At 45.3% G+C, this 26,594-nt stretch overlaps 1 protein-coding gene across 1 annotated transcript; it reads left to right on the top strand.

The window, feature by feature from the left end:
* Positions 1-319: 319 nt before the first annotated feature.
* FAM81B (family with sequence similarity 81 member B) lies at positions 320-24,745 on the top strand. The gene is made up of 9 exons (XM_075136893.1): positions 320-382; positions 1,565-1,656; positions 3,220-3,463; positions 7,043-7,161; positions 12,450-12,579; positions 16,108-16,214; positions 19,617-19,752; positions 21,967-22,162; positions 24,639-24,745. The coding sequence occupies exons 1-9, from the start codon at positions 320-322 to the stop codon at positions 24,743-24,745; spliced, it is 1,194 nt and encodes a 397-aa protein (XP_074992994.1).
* Positions 24,746-26,594: the final 1,849 nt, after the last annotated feature.

Raw genomic sequence — 26,594 nt, 5'->3', positions numbered from 1 at the left:
AGATCTGGTCCCGCTGATCCTGCTTCCCCACTTCGTTTTCTTCTTTCCATTGCTTGACATGCTTTCTCTTGAACACCCATCAGCACCTGAGCTCGGGGTTTGGGATGTCTTCTGACACAGCCAGCTCCTCCTGGCTCTCTCAGGAGCAGCTACTGCAGCTTGTCCAGGACCAGGGAGCTCTCAGTCAATCAGCTGCTTTCACTTCCTAGCAGTGTCTCTGCTGGTAATACCTGGATACTTAAGGCCATTAGCGTGTATGCTTTAGCACTTCAGACGGAGAACGGAGCATCTCGTCTGTGTTGGCCCTGAGCCACAGGAGATGGCTCTGCCTGCAGAAAGCATCCTGACATGGGAGGAGGAACTGGTGAAAAGTGCTTCTAAGGTATGAAGTCCTTGGAATCTGAAAACCTTCTTGGCTTCTCCACTCAGCGTTTAATTATGACTGATAATAATAATTGATGTGTTTAGAGCAGTAGATTTCAGGTTAGCTTATTGCACACACTCAGCTTTTTTGGAGGAGGTCATTAATAAATCAAAGTTGCCTGGACCTCCTAAATCCAAGTTAGTTCTACTAAAGCCAAAAAAAAGTCAAACCTAAAATTGTCATTAAATTAGAAGGCCCATGAGGTTTGTAGCAGAAGTTAACTTCCATAAATGATGGATCTAAACCTTTGGTAAATCTCCTGGTGCCACCAGAGGATCAAGGGTGTTTTATCACCCTGATTATGCGTACGAGCCTTCAAACTGACAGAGGTGACAGAGGGTAGAGGGTGACAATAGTCCCAGCTTCGTAACGAGGAGGAAGATAATTATAGAAGATGACGCGAGGTAGCCATCTCCCGTGCTCCCAGACGTTCTCATTTAGCGATGCTCTCCAGACCGCTGACAACTTGCTTGGGGTCTGCCCGGCCGGCGGGGGCTTCCAGACCAGTGACATGAAAAGGCTCAGAGGTCCCCCGCGTTTGGGTGCTGGCTGTGACAGGCGCCCTGCAGGCTCCAGCCCTTCAGGAGGGGCTGAGACAGTAATCATGACAGCAAAACTTCTCATTAGCCTGATGAGTCACCGCTGGTTTCCAGTTTTTGTGGATTTTTTTTTTCCTTCACTGCCTCCTCAGCTCTCCCCTCCCGGTGCTGACCTGGATGCAAAAACGGGACCGAGTGACTGGGAGCGGGGAAAAGGAGCAAGGGGAGAGCAGGAGAGAGGGACGGGAGGGCAACACCCGTCCCTTCTGGTCACGGGAGGCACTGGACCAGCTCGGCTACCCGTGGAGGGTCCAAGGGGAATTCCCTGGGACTCCTCAGGAGGAAACTGTCTGCAAGGCAGGTGAAAAGGCAGAGAGGCTAAGGGGAATAAGGCTTCAGAGATCATACATTTAAGTCCTTTGCAACGCCTGCTGAGGGCTCAGGCTCAAGCCGAGCCGTTGCTCTTGCGCTCCCGTACACCAGCGGAGCCGTGGTGCACGGGGCTGGCTGCGTGCACAAAAAAATTCCGTGCGGTAAGTCTTGTTTCAGACTTACCTAAGAGTGCATCGGGTTAAGGTGTCCTATTCCACGTGTACTACAGTCACGGTCATGGACAAGTCAGGTGGGGTTTTCTAACTTGTCAAGCTGCCATAAGCAGACCTCAAGCCTAAGTCTTGAGATTGACTCTGAAAGGTAAGCTGTACATCAGTGGGCTTCACTGAACTTATATTCTCATACAACCATTCTCCTCTAAAATAGTTTATTTTTCTTTTTTTTTTAAAAAGATGCTTTCTAAAAAACAAGATGCTTTTGTAAACCGAAGGGGAAAGAATAGATTATGGACACACTTCATTTTCAACCAGCGAATTCTGCTGTCACAAGTAGAAGAGAGTCAGCTGGTCATTTTGATATTTAGAGTTTTTACCATGAAGAGATTGAAATTAAGTGTCCAGATCTGTCAAAGGCTGTGTTTATTTTAAAACCTTAACTGTGCAGACAAATGTAAAGCAGCTCCTAGTACACACAGGCATAAGCCAGCTGCAGAACGTCATTGCAGCCCATATGGCTGTAGAATTTGTTGCAGAGTATCCTCAGGCGCACTTCAGACATTAAACTGTCATCTTTGCATTTTGTGTATTGATCGAGTAGGGTAGCTGAACTTTCTTCTCTTCTCTTTTCTTTTTTAAAAATTATTTTTACATCAGAACTTTTATTTATAGCAGTCTAAAAGCAAAGATCAAGAGAAAATGTGTATGACTTCTTGCCCAAATGACTAACTGGGTATTTTTCTTCGTCATTAAGCTACAGAGTTTAGCTAAACTGCGTGATGAAAGGGTACTTCATACAGCATTGAGAGCATAAAAAATATACCGTTCAGGTTAAACCAAGACATAAAACAAACTTCATTTTCTGGATAACATGCAAGCTCAAATTTCTGCAGTAATAAAATCTCTCTCTGGCTTTTTACAAAAAAATAAATGGTAAATAGTTTCCCTCAGACTCCAGGTTGTGCCTATCTAAATTGAGCTTCATTCTGTACCTGCCAGGTTCAGATCCTTGCAGCATCCTTCCTCTCTTCTATATTCATATGCAGTTTCAGTGAGTGTATTTGAGCCCCTGGCTCATTCCCCGGGGTTTCAGCAGGTGGATGGGGAGGGGGTAGCTGTAAGAAAAAACAGTAGGATTTCAGACTTCTTTCCAGTGGGTAGGTGTAAATAATACAACGCAAAACCAAACACAAGCGTTGCTGTACTTGGCAGGAGCTCTCCTTCTGGCCGGTCTCCGCCAGGGCGTGTTCTTGGGGATGCTCTGCACGAGCATCGCCGTATCCACCGGGGTGTCTCCAAAGGTGGTCACTGGGTGTGTTTGGTTTTGCCTTTATTTAAAATGAAATAGGAAGAGGCTAAAATGAGGATGCAATAACGATATATTACAGATGTACCTTGAAGCCTCTGAAAAATAAGTCCAGGTCTTTAAGATGTACGGGTTTTGCCTAATAGCTGCAAAAATGCTATTTACATTTCCAAGGCCATTAATGGGGCCAATACCAAATGTTACCCCTGGGTTGAGAGGTTGTTATTACTAGTGGCATTGCAGGGATGCATAAGCAATGCACGGGAGCATCAAAGGTACAACAGACAACCTGTACAACCGGGGCTGAGACTGGTCCCACTTTGGGCAGGAGACCACCAACACTCGCATCCCTTGGCTTGCTTGCCACGGCTGGCGTGACACCGGGGTTTTTGGTGTTCACAGGAGAGACCCTTCCCTTCCTCCCTGCCCCGGAGACAGGGCTCGCCTGCTGGAAGAGCGGTTATCCAGCCAGGAGAGGACCACGGCTCTCCTCCTCCATCAGGCTTTCCGAATCAAAGACGACATCGTCTCCTACCTCCAGGGAAGCAAAGGTTATCAGCACGGGGCGACCGCTGCCCAGCAGCTGCTGGAAAACCACATCCAGACCATTACGAGCATCGTTAAAAAGCTCAGCCAGGACATTGAGGTAATAGATGCCGAGGAGCTTTTCCCTGCTTCAGTGGTGCAGCTCTAGACCACGGTCCACTCAGCACTAATATTGCCTTCAGGGGCAGAAAAGTACTCAACAGGACCACTTAAATTAGGGTTTTTCTCGTATAGTGGCATTTGCAGTTACTTGTGAAAACAGAAGGGAGGGAACTAAGGAAAGTAAAGTAAAAAAAGGAAAGTAAAATGAAATAAAAAGCAGATTAATGAGTTTTGGGGTTGTTTTAATTCAAAGGCTCAGATTCTATTTGCTTTCAGTTTTGTTGGAGTGAGGGAGATTGTGTTTAAGGGAAATAAGGAATAAGCTGTATTTTCATCTAACACACAACACCAAGAGTCAAGTTTGGGTTTACTTCTTAGTTTTCCTGATGCAGATGTTATACTACTTTACAAAACTTCCGCATGCAAACATAATCAATTATTGCTGAAACTCTTCACCAAGCTCACTGCAGGCTGGAATGGAGGTTCAGGTTCACATTTTATTTAAACTGACTGATGGTTCTGTGCTGGAAATGCTTGGGATGCCCTTATTCTGGCTAAAGACTTTTGATTATTGGCTGTTATTTGTCAAATTTATATGTGAAATTTACCAACACTGTTTGGCTTTTCTTTTTGGACAAAGGTATAAAATACAAACATATAATGAAATAGACTTCTCCAGAGATTTGTGTTGTCCTTTGAAGTGTTAAATGTCTTAAAAATGCCACTAAATTCACAATACATTTTGTTCTTCATGTACTTGGAGAAATATTTGATCTTCTGTACATTTATCTTAAGGCGTATGCCATCATGGCTCACCTGAAATTAATCTGAATTAAAACTAGGGTCTGTGTTCATTTCATACTGATTTTATTTTCAAGATTTTGATACTACGGTGATAAGCAATGCTATAAAACCGTTTACCTGTTTTAGATCATCCAATTCCTCTAGCCCCATCCAGATCAAGTATGTACAGACTGTTTTGCTAGAAAAATGCCTAAGATGCTATCAGCATCTAAATCTAATCTTTTCCCTTGGTTGTAAATTACTCTTCTCTAGGTCCTGATCTCAGGTGGTGTTTGCTTTGTGTGTTTTGGTTGTGAGGACTCGATAAGGGTAGAGCGCTGACAGCCCAGAAAACGCAGTGAGACATGTCAATCAATCAAAGCCACTACAGAATTAGTGGAGGTTTGGAGAATTGCTCCTGGCACGCAGCAAATGAGCGTGATTGAGCAATGCCGATTTCTCAAGGAAAAGGATCCGCCAGGAAATGTGACTCACTCATGCTCCAGATCTTCTCCAAAGCAGGAAGAATATCCTTCAAAAAAGCCTGCATTGGGGAAGAGGCTGGCATGCTGTTGCCACCAGGAATACAGCTGAGCCCGAGTAAACGCGCCCCTCTGCCAGAGCCAGAAAATGCCCTGGCTGCTGCTGCATCAGGGACGCCAAAGCAATTAGTGCCAGGTGGAAAATGACCAGACCCTTGACAAAGATGTGCTTCACGATCCCAAGAGAGGGTTGCAAATTGCAAGAGAAAAGCATCGATACTAAAAACCTAGGGGCAGAGGAGAGACGAGCCTGGCGTCACCTCTGGTAAGAACCGAAAGGTAGCCGTGTCCCAGTTGAGGGGTTGCACGTGGGCTGAGGGGTGACCATCAGTCACGAGCACAGCGTTGTGCACTGCCTCTCTCTTGCCCAGGGGTGGTGAGCTCTGCCACGGGAGCGCTGCCAGGACTCCGGGGAACTAGCTGGAGAAGGAGAATATCGATTTCCCGTGATAAACAGGAGGCTGCCGCTTTCCATCCTAACAAATGAGCGTCTCGTGCTGCATTTGCCAGCGAGGGAGCAGTGGCCCCATTCTGTGCCGCTGTCTTTGCGGACTTGTGGCATCAGGCTTGCATTGCCAAAAATACACTTGAGCTGTGCAGTACATTCAACCCTTTGAGAACGTTAGAACAAAAATAGGAATCCCTGGTCCCAGCTCCGTATTTCAGTTATCCATACTCTGTGTGCAGGGGAGCCAGGATTATTCAGGAATAACTGCATAAATGACAGATTTGAATTAAATTTTACTCCAGAACTATTGCAGCTCACCTGTGCCCCACGTTTGACAGACACTGTCCCCTTTTGCTGGAGAAGTGGGACAGTGATGCCGTACGGGGACTCGGTGCTGGGGGTATTTGCCTGTGCCACTGCACCTTCCCTGCTTGCAGCCGACTGGGAAACGTCTGCGGGGGCACGGCCGCAGGGGAAGAGGGTCTGGCGCTGTGTCCAGACACACGAGCTCGGGGCACCGGCACAACCCTGCTGAAAGCCAGCCGGACTGTCCCTCTGCCCTCCCGCGGCCCCGGCAGTGGGACCGAGTCTCCGTGACCCACGGGACGGGCAAACCCATCTGCAACAACTTTGCCAAACTTTAAGCATTTGCAGTTGAAATTTTCCTTGATATTTGTCCTTTCCTGTATTTTTGTCTTTTAAGTTCACTCAGTGGGGAACATTTCAAATAAAAAGCCAATAAAAGCCACTCTATTTTTGCACAAATAGGATACTGGCATAAAAAAGGGGAAAAGCTGTGCTTTGACCAGGTGAAGTGCTGTGTAGCACTGAATTACACTGACATATTAGCCCCAGGCCTCTCCTTTCAACTGAGAAGTAAAATCGGCAGATTTTAGAAATCATTCCCCCCCTCTGCTCCGTATCTGTAAAAGGTCACAGTAACTGCACAAGGGCTTCCTAAAATTAATGCTTGTGACACATTCAGATACCATCAGGATGAGCCACTTCAGAAGAGCCTGGAGGGTGGTTACTCCTTCCATCTTCAGATCAGACTTTTAATACTGTGCAATAAATCAGAAATCAGGCCACATACTGAACAATAAGGGTAAAACAAGACTTTACAGAGCTGCTTATACTGACCAGCATCCATGTTCAGGGCCGGGTGGGTGTATCTGTAATGCACGTTAACAGCAGGTCCATGCCTTCACTGGAGGCAAAACCTGCCCTGTGCAGGACTGCGCGTGTTAAGGAGATGTTTTTACACGTGCCAAGCACGATGCATGAGCTTGGACATAAGCATTCGCACATTCGCGCATTTGCAGCGTGGGCAGCGTGGGCTCGGGGCAGAGATCCTGTGCCCATCTCTGCTCTGCCTTGCCCTGCAAAGCCCCGCTGCAATGCCCTCAGGCTGCTGCAAAACGCTCAGCTTAGCTACTGCCTCCCTCCTAGAAATACCTGGTGTCCTCTTGTTGAAAGGAGCCCGACTTAAAAAAACTGTCTGTTATTTATTATGGGCTGCACTCTACTGTGGGTGTTTGAGGGAGACAATAAAATTAATTTCCCAATTTTTGCATTTCCTAATTTTTGTGTGCTAGGCTTTTCAACGGAAAGCACATATTTTAAGGGAAAAAGGAAAATATTATTTACACAGATTTTTGAAAGGAAAATACATTGTTATTTTCTCCAAGAAAGAAAAACAAGTTTTTAGACCTGCTGCCATAAATGGTGCTTTGAACCCTATTTTGAAATGAAAAAAAAACCAAAGCAGAAAACCAAAAGTGCATTAATGGTCTTGAATTTACAGGTTTTGGAGAGGCAAATAAGAACCAGGGATGGTGCTGCAGTAGAAACTAATTATGCTGTTCAAAGACTGGACCATAAATACATCCAGGGTCTTGGAGACCTGCGTGGAAGAGTGGCAAGGTAAGGAATGCATAATGGCCCTCATTTTCGTCTCTGCTAGTAGATTTGTGCAGAGCAGATTCAGAGTGGGCATGAATGTACTTTGCACTCATTTTAAATCTCCATTTTAGTGCCAGATCTGTGCTTCGCACTCTCCGTGTTAGAAAAATTATCAAGCCAAGGAAAAATAACTATATTTTCCTGTCTTCATCCCATTCTTCATCACACACTTAACATTTTACAGAATTTTTTCTTCTCCAGTCTGGCAAGACTTCATCTGAAGTGGTTATTTCCTTCTACTTAACTCTCCTACTGTTTCAATAAAATCTTTACTTCCTCTCTTGGAAAGTAGGTCTTACTGAGCAAACTTGATTTCTTCTTTTGGTGAGATTGTAAGTTTTCATTGGTTCAAGTAATTGCATGTACGTAACGTAGGTGGATTTCTGTGGGGCACTTTTAGTAACACAAAATATTATGATTAAAAGAAAGACAAAGTGCAACTCCATTATGTAGTATCAAGAGAGCACATGGATTAAGAACTATCTGAACTGATATATTGGAAAAAGTAATAATTAAGGAAGAAATCTCCCTGAACTGGCATGTTTCTGATGTTTTTTTTTTTCCCCAGAGGCCAGTCATATGTTTTCATATAAAAAACTGCTATTGACATTTGTGGATAACACAAAAATTGATCAAAGGAGGATAAGGTGGTAGTTGAGAATAACCAGGAATATTGGCAGTGTGGGCTGATTGAGAAAAAATGTATTTCATAAACCCAATGAGAGACTGTTCCACTACTGAGTGCCCCCTGAAAAGCTTGGGGAATACGGCAGGTAAATAACTTACCATGAGCTCTTACAATGATGCGGCATCAGAAATGCCAGGAGTATGGCCTTAGACAAGAGAAGCAGAGGACCAGTAAATAGGGACGTTATTTTAGCTCTATGTATGGCACAGAGATTCATACAAGAATACTGTACCGAACCCAGAGTCCCCTTTCTGAAATTAAAAACTTGATATGGTGTAAAGGAGAGCCAGGAATGTGATGGTGGGATGAGGAAAATTTCTGGCTAAGAGAAGTATACATCTATGTATAGTTTATAGAAAAAAATAAATCCAGAGATGTCTTCATTTCCATGTATAACTACTAGGAGAGAAAGCAAAAAAATCATAGGGTACTGAAGGACTCCAGACTACTGCAGAGAGACCCAAAATCCAAAACGAGAAGCTGAAGCCAACACATTCAAAGTTGGCAGGAAAAAGATGGGTTTTTTAACCTTGGGGCTGATTAGCATTGGAACAAAGTAGGAGGTGATCCTGCAGGAGCCTCCTGGTGTTTTACAATTTGGGTCAGCAGACTCTCTAGACGATAGGCTTTTAGCAAAGCCATAACATTCAATGGGTGAACTGTCTAGCTCCTCTGTTCCCAGTGTTTTCCTAGGTGTGATGCTTCCCTTCATCAGCTGCACCAGGACTTGCTCCCTTCTTCTGTGCTGGAGCATTTGCTTGCAGCAAAGGAAAACAAAAGCACTTGGGGAAAAGAGGAAAACAGGGTAATTGTGGGCAAAAAAATGACCAGTCCACTTCTTCTTGCATAAAGAAAAAAAAACGGCCAGAAGAAACAAGAGGTCTTCTTTCCTTGCCCTTTTTTCGGGTATGCTGCTTGGCATTTCCCATGGGTGGAAGGAAGGACCCCAAAACACACATACGCAATTGCACATAAAAAACTATCATGAGGGCACCAAAGTCAGCGTCTTATGATGCTGGAGACTAAGTCCTTAGACCCCATGTATTTTTAAGGAGAGAGAAAAGAAGACGGCAGGTTTTCTAGCTTCGTCCAAACATACTGGTATTGCAGAGCCACAGCTGGCATTGTAGCAGCATTTCCACAGCAATATTATAATGCGGTTTTATGCGAATGATTGCCATTAAGCTAAAGCATGGTAAAGTTTTATGTGATTCATGAATCATCAGCACTTTATTGTTTTTCTTGCTGCTGAAGTTCACCTCTGGAAATGCCAAGCCTTAACGGCGTACCTGCCCCCAGCGTCATGGTTGAGGAGTGAGCCAGAACTGACAGACAGAGGACTGCCATTGCAGTGATGATTAATATTTTGATTTTTCGTATTTCTTTGACCTTGAGTTTCAGGTTTTAAAATTTCTATGTATATGAAAGAGAGCCCAGAGTGGCTGGAGACAAGTGCACGTGTTCATATAATTTGCATTTATTGACTTAATAGAAATCTTCCAAATGCAAACTTGCAACGATGGTTTTCCTCTTGATTTGTAACCTAACCTTAATCCAAGACTATCTGGGATGAAATGAACCTTAAATGGAACTGCTGCTCTTTCTCACAGCAGATGATTCATCCTCCTGTATTCTGCCATGTGTAAAGGATTAATGTGGATTACCTCTTCTAATTCAAATTGTGTCTATTCTTTTACTCTCTTTCCCTGAAAAATAGATGCAGATCTCTTGCCAACTACTGAGATGGTTGTCCATTAATTCTGGGACCTTCTGACTACACTTCTACACCATGTAAACATTTATGTGCCAAATAGCAGTGATCTTCAGAAAAAACAGCCTTCAGCATCTCAGCTATAGTGGCATTCCCATTGAATTTACTATATATTTTACTTGTATTCTAACTCTTAGTAAGAATTCCTTTGGGCATGGAAATATGTATTGCAGTAATAAGAATTAGGTAATCAACTAAAAGCCACACTTCTGATAAATATTAATTCATTCTCTTCAGCCTCACCAACAAAAGAATAACTGAACGCACAAATGAGTAAACATGCACTTTACTCAAATGGTTACATTTTACTTATTTTTCTCATGAGATTTTTTGTTGCTCAGAGAAAAAGTCCAACACAGCACCAGACAGCCAAAAGCCCTGGTATGTATCTGGTATGTATTCAGATAATGCAATACTTCACTAAGTGCAGCAGTCCAATATATACTGTTCCTTCCCTGACGTTGGAGGATAAAGCTCCTTGAACATATAGCAGGCAGCTATATTCCTGTCTCTAATTAAATGCATTGATATAACCATCAGAGGCTTTTATTTCTTTCTATTTTTAATTTAGATGCAAATCTCATAGGAATACGCTTTCTGTACCATTCCCAGTCCACCTGCGTTGCTGCTTGCACACTCTCCAGCCCCTGTTTTCTATGACTGGAAAACCACGATCTCACTGTAAGCTGCTGAACGTCTTCTACGTTAAATATCAAATTAGAGCAAGATTTAAGCAAGTCCCAAGTATCCCCATTCTCTTCAGGACTCAATCTGCCAAATGGCAACAATGCAGTTAACTACTTTGCACATAATGATGTTATGTGTAGGGAAAGTGAGATCTGAGCAGGCCCAGAGATTCAAGGCACATCGGCAGTGCTGAGGGTCTTTGCAAAGCTCGCCGTGTCTGCGGGTCCCCAGGCACAGCTCTGACCCGTTGGGCTGCACAGTAATGCAGACGTAGTTGCATTAATCCCCCACTGCAAGCCTAGTTCTTGGGCTTTTTGGATCCTATCGTCAAATCCTGTATTTTTTAAGTATTTCCTGTATAGAATATTCAGGTTTCTTTCTCTTGTAACTGAAGTTACGTCTTCTTAGTGCTACAGATCCATTAATCCTCTTCTTTCTCACCCCGTGCACTTCTTGCAAAGCTTTGCAATTGTTGCCTTGGGGTGGGATTTCCCTAAGGGAGCGGTAACCCCGATCCTCTGATCTCTGTTGGAAAGCTCGGTTGTCCAGTCGGTCACAGCCTTGGATCTCACCTGCAGCCTCGTTTCGTTTGTGCACGTCTGCCTCAACATCTCCACCCAGCCCTGCAGGCGCGAGGAGCCCCCGGCCCCCGCGGACCTTCCACCCCGGGTCCGTGGTCCCCCCCCTCCCCCGGCTCCTGGCTTCTCTTCTGGGTTTGCAGCCGGAGAAGCTCTGGAACAGCCCCCTCCCTCTCCAGATCCGTGTTCGCCCTCTCAGCTATTTTGTAGCTGTTTCCCAAATCAACGGTTTCTTTTGATCAAAGTTCTGGCCTTTGTACAAAGCCTCTATTATCTGCAGTAACTTTTTTTTATTTCCTTGATCTACACGCTCTGTAGGTGTATCACAATATCTAGGCATCATCAGATGACAAAAAGCTGGTCTATTTAAACTGTCAAAATTTCTCTTTAGATCCTTTATCTGTCAACAGCACCAGCTTTATTTGGTGGTGGTGCTTTGGAGGATAATTTCTCTGGCATTTTAAAACTTAGCTGTTTTCCTCTCTCAACTTCTATTCCATTATTTATATTAAATTGCGCACGACTTTGTGGCCTTAAGGTATTTTTTTCCACACTCTTGTTTTAAGTACTACCTGCGCTGGGGCAGGTGATTACTCCTGGGGGGCCAGCGTGCAGGAGGGGTGCAGAAGAGGAAGCCTATGTCTCCTTGCTCATGTCAAGTATATGTATAATGTTATATGTATAATTTCATATACACTAAAGAAAGTCTTCTTGCTTATGTTAAAAAAAATATATATTTTAGATATATATTTCTGCATATATATACATATATACTATGCATACACAGACAGGGGCTGAAACAGTCATTCATTCTACCTGGAAAGGATAGCTGGTTGAATGCTATTCAATCCCTGGGCTGCTCAATTAATGCCGCCACTCTCACATCATCCATTTGTCCATTTTAAATGTGACGAGATAGTTTGGTGAATGCAACTGAAAGAGTTTAAATAGTGAGCAACAAATGCTGCTTACAAAACACCCATTTTTTGTTGCTCTGAAAGTGATCTTCCCCAACACGTGCGTCCAGCCGGCGGAGGCTGCCGGCTGGGGTGGTTGTGGCCGCAGCGCCCCGTCTCTCCGGGTAGGCACCCAAAAGCTGGGGGTGCTTGGAGTGCGGATTAGCCTCTCGATTTGCACATCAGATTTAATTTGATTTACGGAGATTGGAGAGTGGGAAATCAGGAGGGACTCGGCAGGGTGGACTGTGGACGGCTCCTGCAGCTCGGGCACCACGAGGGGGTTTGTGGTACGAGGAGCCCATGGGCATCGCTGCTGCAGCCGAGGGCATCGCCTCCAGCTGCCTCCCGCTCCCTCGCCGTCACTCCAGCAGCTCTTTTAGTGGGCGGGAATGTCTGAAAGCCGGGTGGGGATCAGGGTTGCTGCAGCGGGGTGTCTCTGCCTCTTTGCTACTCGCTGGGGTGGTCCCGGGGGCTGAATTTGATCCAGCGGCAGCGCCTGGAGACCAACATCTGCCTTCAGTCACCCTCCAGCATCCCCCTGTCTCTCGTCTCTGGTTTGACTGCAGGTGCGAGGCAAGCATTGCAAAGCTGTCGGGAGACATCAGTATTATCAGGCGTGAGGCCCAGAAGACTAATAAAGAGATTTATGGTCTTCACTCTGCCCTCAGAAATACTGTTGGTGATTTTGAGAAGAAGGTGAGTAGAGAAGCCTACAGTGAAATACCTGGTGAGTGGTGATCATGCACATATAGATACAGCTTCTTTTCCTAATTGCTGAGCAGTATTAAAGACTGATACGATATTTATACAATATGTCAGGATTTTTAATAAAAAAATAAGTTTTCCGTGATACTGTGGAATCATAGAATCACAGAATGGTTTGACTTTAATGTCATCTAGTCCAACCCCCCTCCTGTGGGCAGGGACATCTCTCACTAGATGAGGTTGCTCAGAGCCCCGTCCAACCTGACCTGGAATGTTCCCAGGGATGGGGCATCGACCACCTCTCTGGGCAACCTGTGCCCGTGTCTCACCACCCCCATTGTAAAACATTTCTTCCTTCTACCTAGTCTAAATCTCCCCTCTTTTAGTTTAAAACCATTCCCCCTTGTCCTGTCGCAACAGGCCCCACTAAAAAGTCTGTCCCCATCTTTCTCATAAGCCCCTTTAAGCACTGAAAGGCTGCAGTGAGGTCTCCCCGGAGCCTTCTCTTCTCCAGGCTGAACAACCCCAGCTCTCTCAGCCTGTCCTCATAGCAGAGCTGTTCCCCCCCCCGATCATTTTGGTGGCCTCCTCTGGCCCCGCTCCAACAGGTCCATGTCTGTCCTGTGCTGAGGCCCCCCGAGCTGGACGCAGCACTGCAGGGGGGTCTCACTGGAGCAGAGCAGAGGGGCAGAATCCCCTCCCTCGCCCTGCTGGCCACGCTGCTGGTGATGCAGCCCAGGACACGGTTGCCTTCTGGGCTGCCAGCGCACATTGCCGGCTCGTGTCCAGCTTTTCGTCTGCCAGTACCCCCGAGTCCTTCTCGGCAGGGCTGCTCTCCATCCCTTCATCCCCCAGCCTGTGCTGATACCGGGGGTTGCTCCGAGCCAGGGGCAGGACCTTGCACTTGGCCTGGTTGAACCTCATGAGGTTCACATGGGCCCACTTCTCCAGCTTGTCCAGGTCCCTCTGGATGGCATCCTGTCCCTCAGGCGTGTCGACTGCACCACTCAGCTTGGTGTCATCTGCAAACTTGGTGGGGGTGCACTCGATCCCCCTGTCTATGTCATTGATGAAGACGCTAAACAGCACTGGTACCAATACAGACCCCTGAGGGACACCACTTGTCAGCAATCTCCACCCGGTAGTGGCATTTATAATAGATGTAAGGTAACAACAGATGACAAAATAATTCTAGCATTTGGGGGTCCTCTGGCTGTAAATGACCCATTACTGTTTCTCAGCATGATTTATATTCAAATGCATCTGGAAATTCCAGTTGCAGGCATTTTGGAGCTTAAAAAGGCCATCTAAATCCGCTGGTTTTTCTTTAGTTTTAAGGTGATGGCAGGGAAGCATCTAATATCTAATTCCGTATTAATTTTGGCAATATTTCAAAGGCTTTTGAAACCATAACACTGAAAAAGTTTTGAAAATGGTGTTTTGTGTGAGAGTGTTTTTTCTCTCCATGGAGTGGGTAAGCCAACAGTCGATAACAACTGTTCCTGCCTATTGTTCCTTATAGCTGGCCTTTCCTTGCAAGAGGTTCACTATGCTCAGTAGCAGTTTTGGAGCCTCTAACAGGATCAGCACCATTAGCCGTAATATTTTACAAGAATCCAGCTGTACTGGAAAATTCAGCTTTCTAAACCTGCAGCATGATGGCTCCATGCTCCTGCTCCAAACTAGACAGTGCCTGTACCCACAAGGACTGAGCAGATTCTCATGCACTCTGGTATCGAATATAATCTCATTACTGTGTTTTGGCTGCATCTTCTGCTGCACAAGGCACAGTGCCAGTCACTGTGTACCTTGCCTACCCAAGGTCCTCTTCTCCAAGGAAAAATTACTCATGACAGAACTTAAACAAAGGTATCTTACCTGGAATTCTGTTAAAAGACACTGGACATCTACCTCCTTGAATACCTATGAAAAATGTTCTTCTTTACCTGGAAACAGGGAATGGAGCAGGTGTGTGTGTCACAGTCACACGAAACAGTACCCAAAATCACGTAAAAATAAGTCTGGGTAGACATTGAGCAGCATGCAGAAGAAACTTCCTCAGCTGAAAAAGGAAAAAATTATTCTCACGTGGTTGTAGGAAAGAAGAAAGGAAAGGATTTCTGAAAAGGAGTCATCTGTTGCTGTAAAGGAAGGAGGTACCAAGTCAGTGTAATGAGTCTTCAGTGGCACCTTTTTGACATTGACGTGCCATGGCTACCAAACAGGCGTGGCATCTCCTGGCCAGGGATTTTCTGAGCTCATTTGGTGTAAAATCTCTGACGAAAACTGCTGGGGTTTCACATTCCCTTTAATTTATTAACCGTGGGTAGGCAGGCTGAATCCCTCATCCCTCGCATCGGACTGCCCTTCAGGATCAAGTGTCTATTTGCAGTAGCAGGTGATGTAACCCAGGGAAAACTCCTGGAGGGTGAGGTCATGCGAGAAATGGGTTTCTGGTGGCTACTAGTCTCCTGAGTCACTCGCACTCCATCTTTCGGAGGCACAGGGACATCCAGCTTCTCTTGAAATAGTGGATGCAGCTGCTGGAGCATCCACAGTGTTCCCAAGCCGCTCCACCGCGTCGCATCTCTGATGCGTCGGAAGCCCTTGGCATCGCACTTTCACACTAATTGTGATGTGCAAAGACAGACTTTTGTAGACGATGGACCAGCAGCTCAGGGCCCTGGCTTGCCAGACCCTCCGAGAGCTGAAATAACAACTCTCAGACGAGGCGTTTCCAGCTTTTCCTGCCCATCGTGCCCGGCACAGTCAGGCCACGGCTGCCGAAGGGGAGCTCCGGCGTCTCCGTCCCCAGAGGGTGTGGGGTGCTTGGCTTCACCTCGTGAATCCATCCTGTCCTCTGCACCCCAGCTGAGGGCCCTCAGCCCGCGGGTCAGGTTGCTGCAGCAGTCTCTCTTCCCTCGCCAGCAATGAACGATCCTGTGAAAGGGGGCACCTCCCGCCGAAGAAGTGTGGGAGAGCATCAGGTACCTGCGACATCCCACGGCCTAGAGAGCGCGGGGCTGCGCGGGGCCGGGGACGCGCGCCCAGCCCGGGTGCGTTGGGCGGGGTCCCCCGGGCACCACCTTGGTGCTGCAGCCTCCGGAGCGCCCGCCGTTGCGGGTGGGCCTCCCCTCTCCGCTCTCCTTGGGCGTTGGGCAAACAACACTTTGCAACACGCACGCACTTTCAAGGATCTACCCCTTGGTTCCCGCCGCTCTTGGGGAGATTTGAGCGGTGCCCCTGCCTGGTTCAAATAAAAAAAGCATTGTTTACCTGTGCATGTAATAGCGAAGCCTGCATCCACGAAGACTGTGACTTCAGCAGGTCTTACAGCCTTGGTGACTCTGACCTCAAGTCTTCAGTCTTTACTGAATGAAATTAGTTGTGTGGAAAGTTTTTGTGTAGCTGTACCTGGATGTCAGCTGGTTTTTTCCATGCTTGCAATCATAATGAATGTTTAAACGTAAGTGCTCATAGTCTGGCTCATAAGGGCGTTCTCTGTTGAATTCTCATTAGGTAATGCAGCTATTGGGCAAGATAGAGACTTCCAACTCTGATCAAAGCTCGAACTTAAAGGCAGTCCAGGGAGATCAACAACACGAACTGCAGCTTCTGGATTTCAAGTAGGTGATGGAGGGTTTTTCATTATGATAATTCACCCTGAATGCTTTAGTGTGATGAACAGGTTGCCACGAAACAGCAAAACAAACCCGTTAATTAACATCCATTCAAAACACTAAGAGAAGGTTAATGAAGATCTATGCCATAAAATAATGAAAATACATACTGAAAGTATATTGTCTTGCAGGCTAATTGTTAAAATGAGATGCTAAATGCCACCCTGTAAGAAGAAAGGTATGAAACCAATTAACTTCCCATACTTAGAAGAAAGGCACCAAATACAAAGATGCTATTTACCATTATAATTGGGGCTAATTTGTGACTTGCCTAATGTGCAGAACAAGGCTTTTTCTTTACGCACTGGCACCGTCTGCCCATTTCTCAGACAGCCGCCCGGGGCAGGGGTGCTGCTGATGAAGAAAGGTGGGCACAAGGCTAAAGCAGCTGCACAGCCTCATGTGCCCCCGGGTTTGTGATTTATGTTTCTTACTTATGCAGTATATTTTTGCTATTCTAGCAGCAGAAGTACTTTTAGGGTGCCATTTTAATCTTGAGTTTTAGAGAGGAGGAAGCTCCGTGGAAGGATGCAATGAACAGAAGTATCTGGCATCCATATTCAGAACAATGCAAAACAGCCCAGCATTGAATAGCAGAGCCAGCACAAATAGTTTAAAATCTAATTATAATAAACCTGTAATAATGATATTTCAAAGGCAGTAGTTCCCCTCCTTACAATGGTGATGTATTTGAATAAAGATTTATTTTAATTAAGATTTTACCTGAATTGTACTCAGAGGTAAAAACAGGGTAGAACTTTAAACAGATGAAAGTTCTCATGGAGAGAACAGGAAAAGGAATAGGGGTGGATGGGGAAATAACCGCTAAAGTGGGCAATATATTAAAATCAGGAAAAGGGAAGGAAGAACAGGGGGACACAGAGCCGTGAATGGTGGAGATCAAACCATGTGAAACGGACAAGAAATGAAACCAAAATAAGAGGGAAGGAAAAATGGAACAATGCCAGAAAAGAAAGAAATTGGAAAACTGAATTGAAGTAAATGCTGAGTTTCTCAAAAGTTAATGAGACCTTACTGAAATTGTCATCAGGTATAGGAAGCTTGCAAAGAGGTGTCTTTCAAGACACTGAGATGTGTTGGCATTGTGTATTTAACACAAAATCCAAAATACTTATTTACTGAACGTTGAGATTTTATTCCAGTTAATACAAAATTTAATTAAAATAGCACACCCTCTGGGGAATGTCTCTCTCCTTTTATATTGCTCCTTTAAAAGTCTACCAGATTTATGTATTCTTTTTATAGCGCTGACATAAAATTTAACTTCTGGAACAGACTGGAGCTTCCCCATAAAACTTGGCATGTTTACATCAGCTTCAAAGCCCGGAGTTACCTCTTCGGTTGACTGCAGCTGCCTGGGACCCAGTCATCTTCGACTGCAGACTGGCAGTTGTATTGTAAAAGTACAAACTGATATTGTTACTGAAAACTATTCATTTTTAGGTTTAATTATTTCCTTCTTCCCCCTTTTCCAACTTCGGAGAAGTCGGAGCAAAGTCAAACGCCAGCTGCCAATGACACCGAGTTTGGTTTTGAACCTTTGAAGAAAGTTGACCAGCAATTCTGTCATTCATGGTTAATTCATCCTAAAACGATAGTCCCCAATTTGTTCAGTAATCTTAACACAAACAATGGCACGAGACCTTTGTTCTATGCCTCATGGATGAAAATCTCCTGATTATATATATACATATAGATATATAGATGGGAAAATAACCACATAAAAGATCTGAGGAGCTTCCAGTCCTGTAACCGCCTGCTGTGGCGGTCGAACAGAACTGTAACTCTTGTAAGGACCGGCCCCTTCACTGATCCTCAGGGGTGAAGATCCTGCACCACGAACAATGACCTTAGGGCAGGCAGCGGTGTCTTCGACAGAGCGCTGTGTCCACCCCCACCTGACCTTTCCAGAAGAGGGCTTGGATGGCGATTCCTGTTGTTCCAGTCAGGAGGCTCACTGTTAGGTCTGAGAAAAGCTCGTTATACCTCCCCTTCCTGTGCTCGGGTTGGATACTGGTCTATATCATCCCCATAATATCACAATATAATTTTATTTTCTCACAATATCACTTTATTTTCACAAAGATTAGTACTCCAGGAAGCAAACTCTCTGCGCATGTACACATGTGCATGGCAGGACTAAAAACAACAAACTCAATACTACAACCTTTTATTCTTGAAAAATCAAATCTTAGAACTACTAAAATGAGTCATAGTGATAAACTGACCTAATAGGCTGCTTTTGTAGAAGATCTTGAAAAGACACGGTCTATAGCAAACTGCAATAACATATTACTGAGAGAGATTTTGCTATCATTAATTCTTTTTACCACATTACAGTGACTGCTGATGGTAATTATCACTTCATTAGACTGACACAGAGCTGTTATCAATCACTCGGTACGAAAAACACTTCAACTCAAACACCCTTTTGAAAAGTGATATTACATATTAGAAGTGCCGTAAGCATTGTCTAGTTATAAAATCCTGCTCCTTACCTGTTGGTTTGTATCCTAACTGAGGCCCAAACGAATTTCAAGCAATCATTGTTTGCATGCAAGCATGTGTTAGAAATTAATACAATTACATTAAAATTCTTCGTGACACTCCTACAGTCAGGTCATATGCATAAGCATGAAAATTTATATATATATGACTACAACTTGGACCTAAGGTCACGTCTGGTCATGGTTCATGTCGCAAATTACCTGTTGCAGCATAAGAAAAGCAAAGTCTAAACCATACAGTTCCCTTAAACTTGACATTTTGCAGATTTGATCCGAGCAGTGTTCGTTCGCCACTCTTGCCTGCGGTTCCCTGTCTGCTCCGGGTGCTGCCTGCTCTGTTCCCTTTGGGTGGGCTTTCACACTTCTATCTGACTGCTGCCTGGCAGCAACTCTGCATTCTCTTTCTGTTTGTAATCTTCTAGTTACAAACTTTTTTCATCCTTATGAATTTTCATTCATATCCATTTTCAGACCACAAGTGATTTCGCTGCTCTCCCCGATGCCCAGCAATGCAGCTGATGTTTAATGGGATAGTGTAGTTTCTTCATCCACTTCGAATACAGTTAATTCAAATGGGAAATTAACATTTTTCAGCCCTCAGATAATTTCCTAAACCAGACCACACTACAGAAATCATATTTTGGCATGTAGGTACAACCTTTAAGGTAAGGATTAATAAAATAATTGCCCTTAGGGCTTCTTAGGAAGATAATTGAAGAGATTTAGAGTAATTTAAACAATTCACGCAAGTGACTCAAGACTCCCCCATAACACTGACTAAACCTTAGTCTTGTTACTAAAGAAATAATCATAATTTTAGGTTGACAAGTATTCTAAGTGACTTCAGGGATCAGATGCAGACTCATCGGAAGTGGACAGAAGCGCAGCTGACGCGGTCTGGAGAAGATGGAGCCCAGCACGGGCATCAGCTGCTGACCTCGGTGAAGGAGAGGCTGGTAAGACCTCCCGGGGCGGCAGCCGGGGGCACTGGGGCGGCCGCCAGCCCTCCCAGGACGGGGAGCGAGAAGCACCGCTCCATCGCCCTGATCCCAGCTGGTACCAGATCCCGCACACAAAAACCGAGATCTAACACAAAAGCAGGTGCCTCAGGACACGGCCGGCAAAATGATGAGTTACGGAAATCATGTAATCATAGGTTAATTTATTTTGGAAGTCGTAAGGTTCAACCCCTCGCTCAAACAGGGCCAACAGCAAATTCAGGGCTCGAGCCTCATCCAAGTGATTTTTGTTTCCGAGGATGGAGATCCGACAATGCCCTGGGCATCCCGGGAAATAAAATCTTCCCTGATTACGGCACCGCTTCACATCTGTGTAACCCTGATGTACCCGACAAGGGTTTTCCTGTCCCAAGGTGAGCATCGGTGCCTCCCCCGGGCACCAGCCAGTTTCATTCACAGACAAGCTCAGAGAAGGAAGGGATCGTCTGTGCAAATTCTGCCCGGTTTTAAATACAGACAAACCCTCACCATCCTGCGGTCGGTACATTGAAACGCAGCGCGTTTCGGTTCCACAGCAGCAGTTAGTGCTTGGCACAGGACCAATCCCTTTTAATTCATTTCTTCACAGCTTTTAAGCTTCTCCTCCTTTGCTGTGTGCAGTTCATTCTGCTTCAGAGTTCAAAAGCGACCGATGCACGATCGCCATGGCTTAGTGCCAGGATGAAGACTGCTGATCGAAGACCAGATTCAGAAGTTGCCTGGAACCAAAACACTCTTGAACTTCAATCTCCATTTATCCTGCCTGATGATCTCTCATACTCAATCAACCAACACTTAGTGTAGCCAGGATGATAGTAAAAACATTTCTGGTGCATCAGCGCTATCTCAAAGCTACTGCTTGAATCCCCTTCCTCTGCTAATAGTTTTTGTGATTATTTTGCAGAAAACACACCAATATATGTGGCTACTATTCCCTAAGGGAGACTGCTGTGCCAAAAAATACAGCGTAACAGCAGTTAAAGCTTTCAAAGCCACTCTCAGTTAGGTTGGATAAGGAGCGCATCTGTTTCTTTACGTGTGCGTACACGTGCAGGCGGGCACGCACAGCGCCTGGGGCAGCTGGTGGTCCTCCGGGCGCCATCTCCCCGTCCCTGGGAGCCGAAGGCAACCTCGCCACCAACGCTGGAGACAAAGCAGTTGGAGATGAGCTTCAGCCTGTGCCAGGAGGGCTCCTGCCCCTGCTCAGTGCGGGCAGCTGCCTCCAGCAGCAGAACTCCTCAGGTCCGTCCGTCAGGCTGAGGGGACGCGCGACCCCGCGTGTGGCCGGGGTGCTCGGGCCGCAGGGCCGGTGGATCTGGCAGGCTACGTGCTGGCGATGGAGCCGTTCTGGGAGCGCGGGGCAGCAGCTCGGCTACTCCCGGAGCTTACTCGCTCTGCCAGCCACGGCACTTCACGGCAATGTTTGTACACTCAGAGCGTCTTCCCACCGCTGCGCTAAACTCTGCGTAGGTTCAGACAGCTCTGCTGGGTTTGCAAACACCCTCCTCGGGAGGCAGAGCCACCGCCTCGGGCCCGCAGGACTCCCCTGGGCTGCGAGGGCTGAAGAAGGTCAGAGGATTTTGATCACATTGACCAGATTTGGAGTCGACCAGAGGACTCGGTGCAACTTGAAGTCCAAGGAAGGGGTGGGCAGCTGCGCAGCTCAGGTTTGAGCCCCCCTCTGAAGTGGGGGAATGGCCTCCGAGAGCTGTGCTGAGCTCAAAGGAGGGCGAGGGCTGCTTGCCGTCCCTCAGCGAGGCAGCTCTTACGGGGCTCAGCCTCCTAACTCACGCCGGCTGCTGAGCTGGGTTCACAAGCGCAGCGTTGCACCCCTTAGGTCGGGAAGGGCACGTGAAAGCAACCTGAAATGGGTTGTTTGAGCTCCCAGTCTGTTGTTGCAAAGTGTGGATTTAAATCACTGGATTTAAAATGAATAAATAAATAAAATAATAATTTAAAAAGCACCTTTGTCCTTGCCCAGCCCCTCTTTCCCAGTTTATTTGGTTGGTTGGGGAAGAGAGGATTTACACATCCTCCGGGGTAGCAGACCTCACCTGCATTTATTCAGTGCTGTCATGCATGGGATTGGGAAGCGAGACTGAATGCATGTTGGCAGGAGGCAGGTTAGTGTGGGTGTATTTAAAATGTCTTACCTATGTTATGTATTTAAAGGAAAGAATAGAAAAAAGAGTAGACGAAAAGCTCCTACTTCTGTCACTAAAGCTACAACAAATGGATAAACCACAGAAATATGAAAAGCAATTGAACCAGATGAAGAGAGATGAAAAAAACCTGCATGCAAGAATCACCAGATTTGAAAGACAGATCTGGAAGGAGCTTGAGGAAATCCAAAATGAATACAGATCAGGTGAGGATGGGCTTTCATGCAATTTATTTTTAAAATAAATTTCTGCAGTAACTTGCTGCTCCAGAAAATACTTCCCAGTAAAGACAGAGAGACACTAAAGTGACTATTTCTCTCTCCCAAACCCCGTGTACGGAGGTGTATGGGTTAGCCCGCTTGTCTTTGCGACAGCCAGCACGACATTTGCACACAGGTTGTCTTCTCTTCCTACGAGTCTCAGGGTAAGATCATTTAAAAGGCAATTTCACAACCTGTTTTCCAGATTTTTTTAGATACCTATTTCTTCTGTTAGCAAGGTCACTAACCTTCGTTGGGAGGTACAAGTCATTCCCTTTTGCACAGATCGTGCTTCTGAGATCGTATTTGATGGTTTTATGTAACTTTCATCCTTTACTCCCCATTCTCAACCAACAGTAGCTGGAGAAAGAGGCATCTGGATGAGTAACAGCCACCCGACACAGACCACACATTAGGCAAGTGCATAGGGAAGCAGTTAGATAACAGTGCTGAACACATGGCAGCTGCTGCTTATGGGGACAGTCACATCCATGTAACTGACAGAGCATGAACTACTTTATCAATCTGAGATGACTCTAGCTGTTCAACCTTCAGCAGCAATTAGAAAGGCTTTCACCTGGCACTAAGCACGTGGCCTTCAGAAGGCAGATTTTACCCGCTGTAATCTATCCTGTGTCACTCAAACCTCATCTGTTGTAATACCCCCAACTTGCAGCTGATAAAGGTAACACAGTGGACACATCAGGCTATCAAAAACAATCACTCAGCTCTCTCTCCAAGGGAACAGATGGCTGAAAATCATTCCACAAGGGCTTCACATCTTACATGTTCTCACTTGAAATTCAAGCATCTGGTTCTCATCTTCAAAGCTGCCTGTGATTGAGGACCCCACCTCTTTATTTCAGCTCCAATTCCTTCATTATCTGCAACCTACCTACAAGTCCTGCTCCAAGCTGTAGCAAACCAAGCTCTAAATTAGCTAAAATCCTTGTGCAGCTTGGCGCGGGAAGGCTTGCCTGTCTCCAAGACCATCTGAGCGAGCACAAGACAGCATCTCAAAGAAAGCTGTGGCTAAGAAATTTCAGAGTAAAAGATTCTGGTGCTGAAAGGAGGGAAATTAACGACAGAAGAGATCTGCTTATACCAAACTTTGGCCATCCTTGTGTTCAAACTCAAGTCCAAGGATTGCTCTTTCCCATGGCAGTCCTCTGGTAGGGGCTGACCCCCAAAAAGGGGGAAAAGAGGCCACTGAAGAGGTGCAGAGCAGCACGAAGGGCACAGAGGCAGCCTATAGCCTGTCTCAGCAGCTGTTTGTGCTTCAGCACAGATCGGCATCTTGGAAATCAGAGACATGTCTGGAATAAAATTCTGAGCACTATGCAGTGATTTGATTGAACACTATCTAGACCGCAGCAGTGACAAAATTAATCCGTATTAAACAACCGCTCCAAAACCAAAAACATGTCATCAGCTGCCATGTTACAATAAGCACTTAAGAAAAAAAAAAGGAGGAAGATAATTAATTTAATCCACTGTTAGGCTGCTTGCTTGCTAATAACTTAACTCCTATGTGACACGCTGGACAAACGTGAAGAACTACCATGTTGTAATTTGAAAGTTACCGCAATCTGGAAACAGCTAGGTAACAGCAGCTCACAATTCTACTTTTCCAGTCTTTAGTGACAATATTTGACTGTACAGTGATTCAAAAAAGGTGCATCAGGTGCTCTGTAGCTCCGTTTTTGGAAAAAAGTGCCTGCACACTTCCATCTCTTTTTATATACACATATACACATGCACAAACACTTAGCCAGTGAAGCTGAGCCCCCATTCTCCCAGAAGCACACAACAGAGCAGTGTCCATCAAACGAAGCGTAACTCTAATTTACAGTTGCTACAACTCTGGGAGATCCGTGGCACCAACCTTGCTATATGCTGGGCAGACTGCAGAGCAACAGTGTCAGCGTCGATGGGAACAGAGAGTCTTTGATGCAAAATAAGGACTGCGGACTTAAAAAAACCAAACCAAACAAAAACCCAATGCTCAATGAAAGAACAATATACTTTAAAGCTAACAATACCCTTGGTTTTAAAAACAGACATAGTATTTTCTTTACTCCACACCACAAATCTGATGTCAATTGCTGTTTACGGCTATGCGTAATCATGTTTCTATTGTCCAATGTATTAGAAGATACGGTTCCAACAGCAAGGAGCTTGCAACCCAAGCTGCCAATGCATGTCCATGGTATTCAATAAAATTATGAAATAGATTGGATTTAATGTGCCCTGTATTAAACGTGCTTATGGGGACAGTCGCATTAAAGTAACTCACAGAGCATGAACTACTTTATGAATCTGAGATGATCTTTGCAAAGAAACCTTTGCAAAGAAAAAGAAGAATCTTTTAATGTATTGAAAGCAACCATTATTTAATGAATTGCTCCTATTCTTCTACCAGGATTTCAATCCATTCACGAGTCTCTGGAGCTGCTCAAACAAATACAGAACACAAGGCTGAAACTTGAAAAAAAGAAAATTCAGAAAGATGTGAAAAAGATGCAATGAAAGTGACCTCCCAGAAGACTGAACACCATGAGCGAGCCTCATCCACTCTTCCAGGTGCTCTCTCCAGTGAGAAGCAGCATTGAGTTAAAGAAAGAAGTAGACTTTAGACACATCTGATTTTGTTTTCCCTGTCCCTGTAGGATATTACTGCTACTTATGATACTGTGCAGCCACAAAAATAACAACTCTGTAACACCAACAGTCATCTTCACACCAATTGTACAACAGAGTACTTCACTGTATAAGAAACGGTAAACTTTAAGGATTGACTTAAAATTTTACTGGCAGATTTCATACAAAAGTATTCATGGTATTTAAAGCACTTTAAGAAAGCAAGTACTCAGTCATCAAGCATGGCTAGCCCAGTCCTGCCATAAGCTACATGTGTTTTAGATCAGTGTAACTACTGAAATCAGGTCTAGTAAATTCCTCCAGCTGCACACAAGGTGTATGTAGTAATAGCATTATGAAAACTGGTATCAGAGTATCTACTGACGCATGATTTGGACCCGTTACAATAAGTTACTGGATCATTAAAAGTAGCTCATAAATTGGGTACAGGTGACAAAATGCAAGTTAATTATTAGCAGATGCATTATTAAGAAGATTTATTTCTCATCTTCTCTGTTTGACTGAATAAAAGTTAGTGGTGATTTGCAGTAGAACGCTTGAAAATCTAACCGACATTGTGGGTTTTGCTTTGCTTCAAAAACCAAGAAAAACAATCTGGAAATAAGAAGAAAAACTCTGAGAGTAGGGCAAAAGAAACGTATCAGTATAATTTCCCAACAGAAGCTAATACGAGTTCTTTAGCAGGGAGGCCAAAAAAGGAGGTCACAATGCAATTGCAATAGAAACTTGAATTTCTACAGTGCATTTGTTACCAGAAAGCCCAATACCGTCCATTGCCCAGGGAAGAAAATTCGAAAGGTCTCAGCTAATCCTCCTCCAGTAATCCATATCTCGAGTCTGTTGTGCTTTTTGCTCCACAGAACAGCAGGTTTCTCAAAGCCATGGATTTCAGGTGGCTGCGTGGGAAGCCAGGCCTGCACAGCGTGACGGCTGAAACCGAACTGATGCAGTCAGTAGGGAATGCCACTCCAGCAATTCATCACATTGCTCCCGCAGGCAGAAAGCGTGCTACGTTTAAACTTCCCCCAGTGAGTAAAAAGTCCTAGAAATCGATCACATCTTGTAAAAGACAAAGAACGGCCACCAAAGTCGCAGACGACGTTTCTGCATTTTGTTTGTGGCCAGGCTCTTTAGAGCCAAACTCCATGGGAAAGACTCCCAGCCTCACGCCTGCTTTAGGGCAGGCCTGTGTTTGCCACATCTCCTACAAGCAGCAACACCGAAACCCCAACAACCTGCAGCAGTTTCTGAGCTACTCTGAACCCGAATTTGGTCTCACTGTATCTTCCATCCATTACAGGGGCTCTGCCTTCGCTGTAGACTTAAAGTCCGTTAGAGCAGTCATAGCAAGACGTCTGGGGTTGAGGGCAGCTCCCAAACTGTCTTTCTCTAGCTCCTCCCAGGCACTCTTGCAATTTTTTGTCCATGCACTTGGCTGCCGGTGAAGCAGCAGTTAGTATGGCTCGGTGTATTTGCCTCCCCACCGAGTGCCCCGGATGCTGCAGCATGCTCTTCCCAGTGAGCAACACAAAAAGGTGAAATACAAGGTTATTAACAAATGTGTTTCTAAAAGTGCATGGTGTCAAAAAAAAAAAAAAAAGCAAAAAGCCAAGACAACCTTCACAGTCTAACCCTGAAACAGAGAAAAGGACAGAGGTATTGCTGCACATTTCCTATTCCTATCCGTCCATCCATCCTTTCACGTGGCAGCACGGCA

This window comes from Calonectris borealis, chromosome Z (assembly GCF_964195595.1).
Source record: "Calonectris borealis chromosome Z, bCalBor7.hap1.2, whole genome shotgun sequence".
Taxonomy (NCBI): domain Eukaryota; kingdom Metazoa; phylum Chordata; class Aves; order Procellariiformes; family Procellariidae; genus Calonectris; species Calonectris borealis.
The sequence above is the reverse complement of the archived record's forward strand: the minus strand, read 5'-3'. Positions and strand labels throughout refer to the sequence as shown.

What these genes read in the sequence shown, in the direction of transcription:
- FAM81B (XM_075136893.1), top strand. Translation starts at nt 320, where the DNA reads ATGGCTCTGCCTGCAGAAAGCATCCTGACATGGGAGGAGGAACTGGTG. An exon ending in CTTGAGATTGACTCTGAAAG is followed by an intron (nt 1,657 to 3,219) that starts GTAAGCTGTACA and finishes TGGTGTTCACAG; the next exon opens with GAGAGACCCTTCCCTTCCTC. An exon ending in CCAAAATGAATACAGATCAG is followed by an intron (nt 22,163 to 24,638) that starts GTGAGGATGGGC and finishes TTCTTCTACCAG; the next exon opens with GATTTCAATCCATTCACGAG.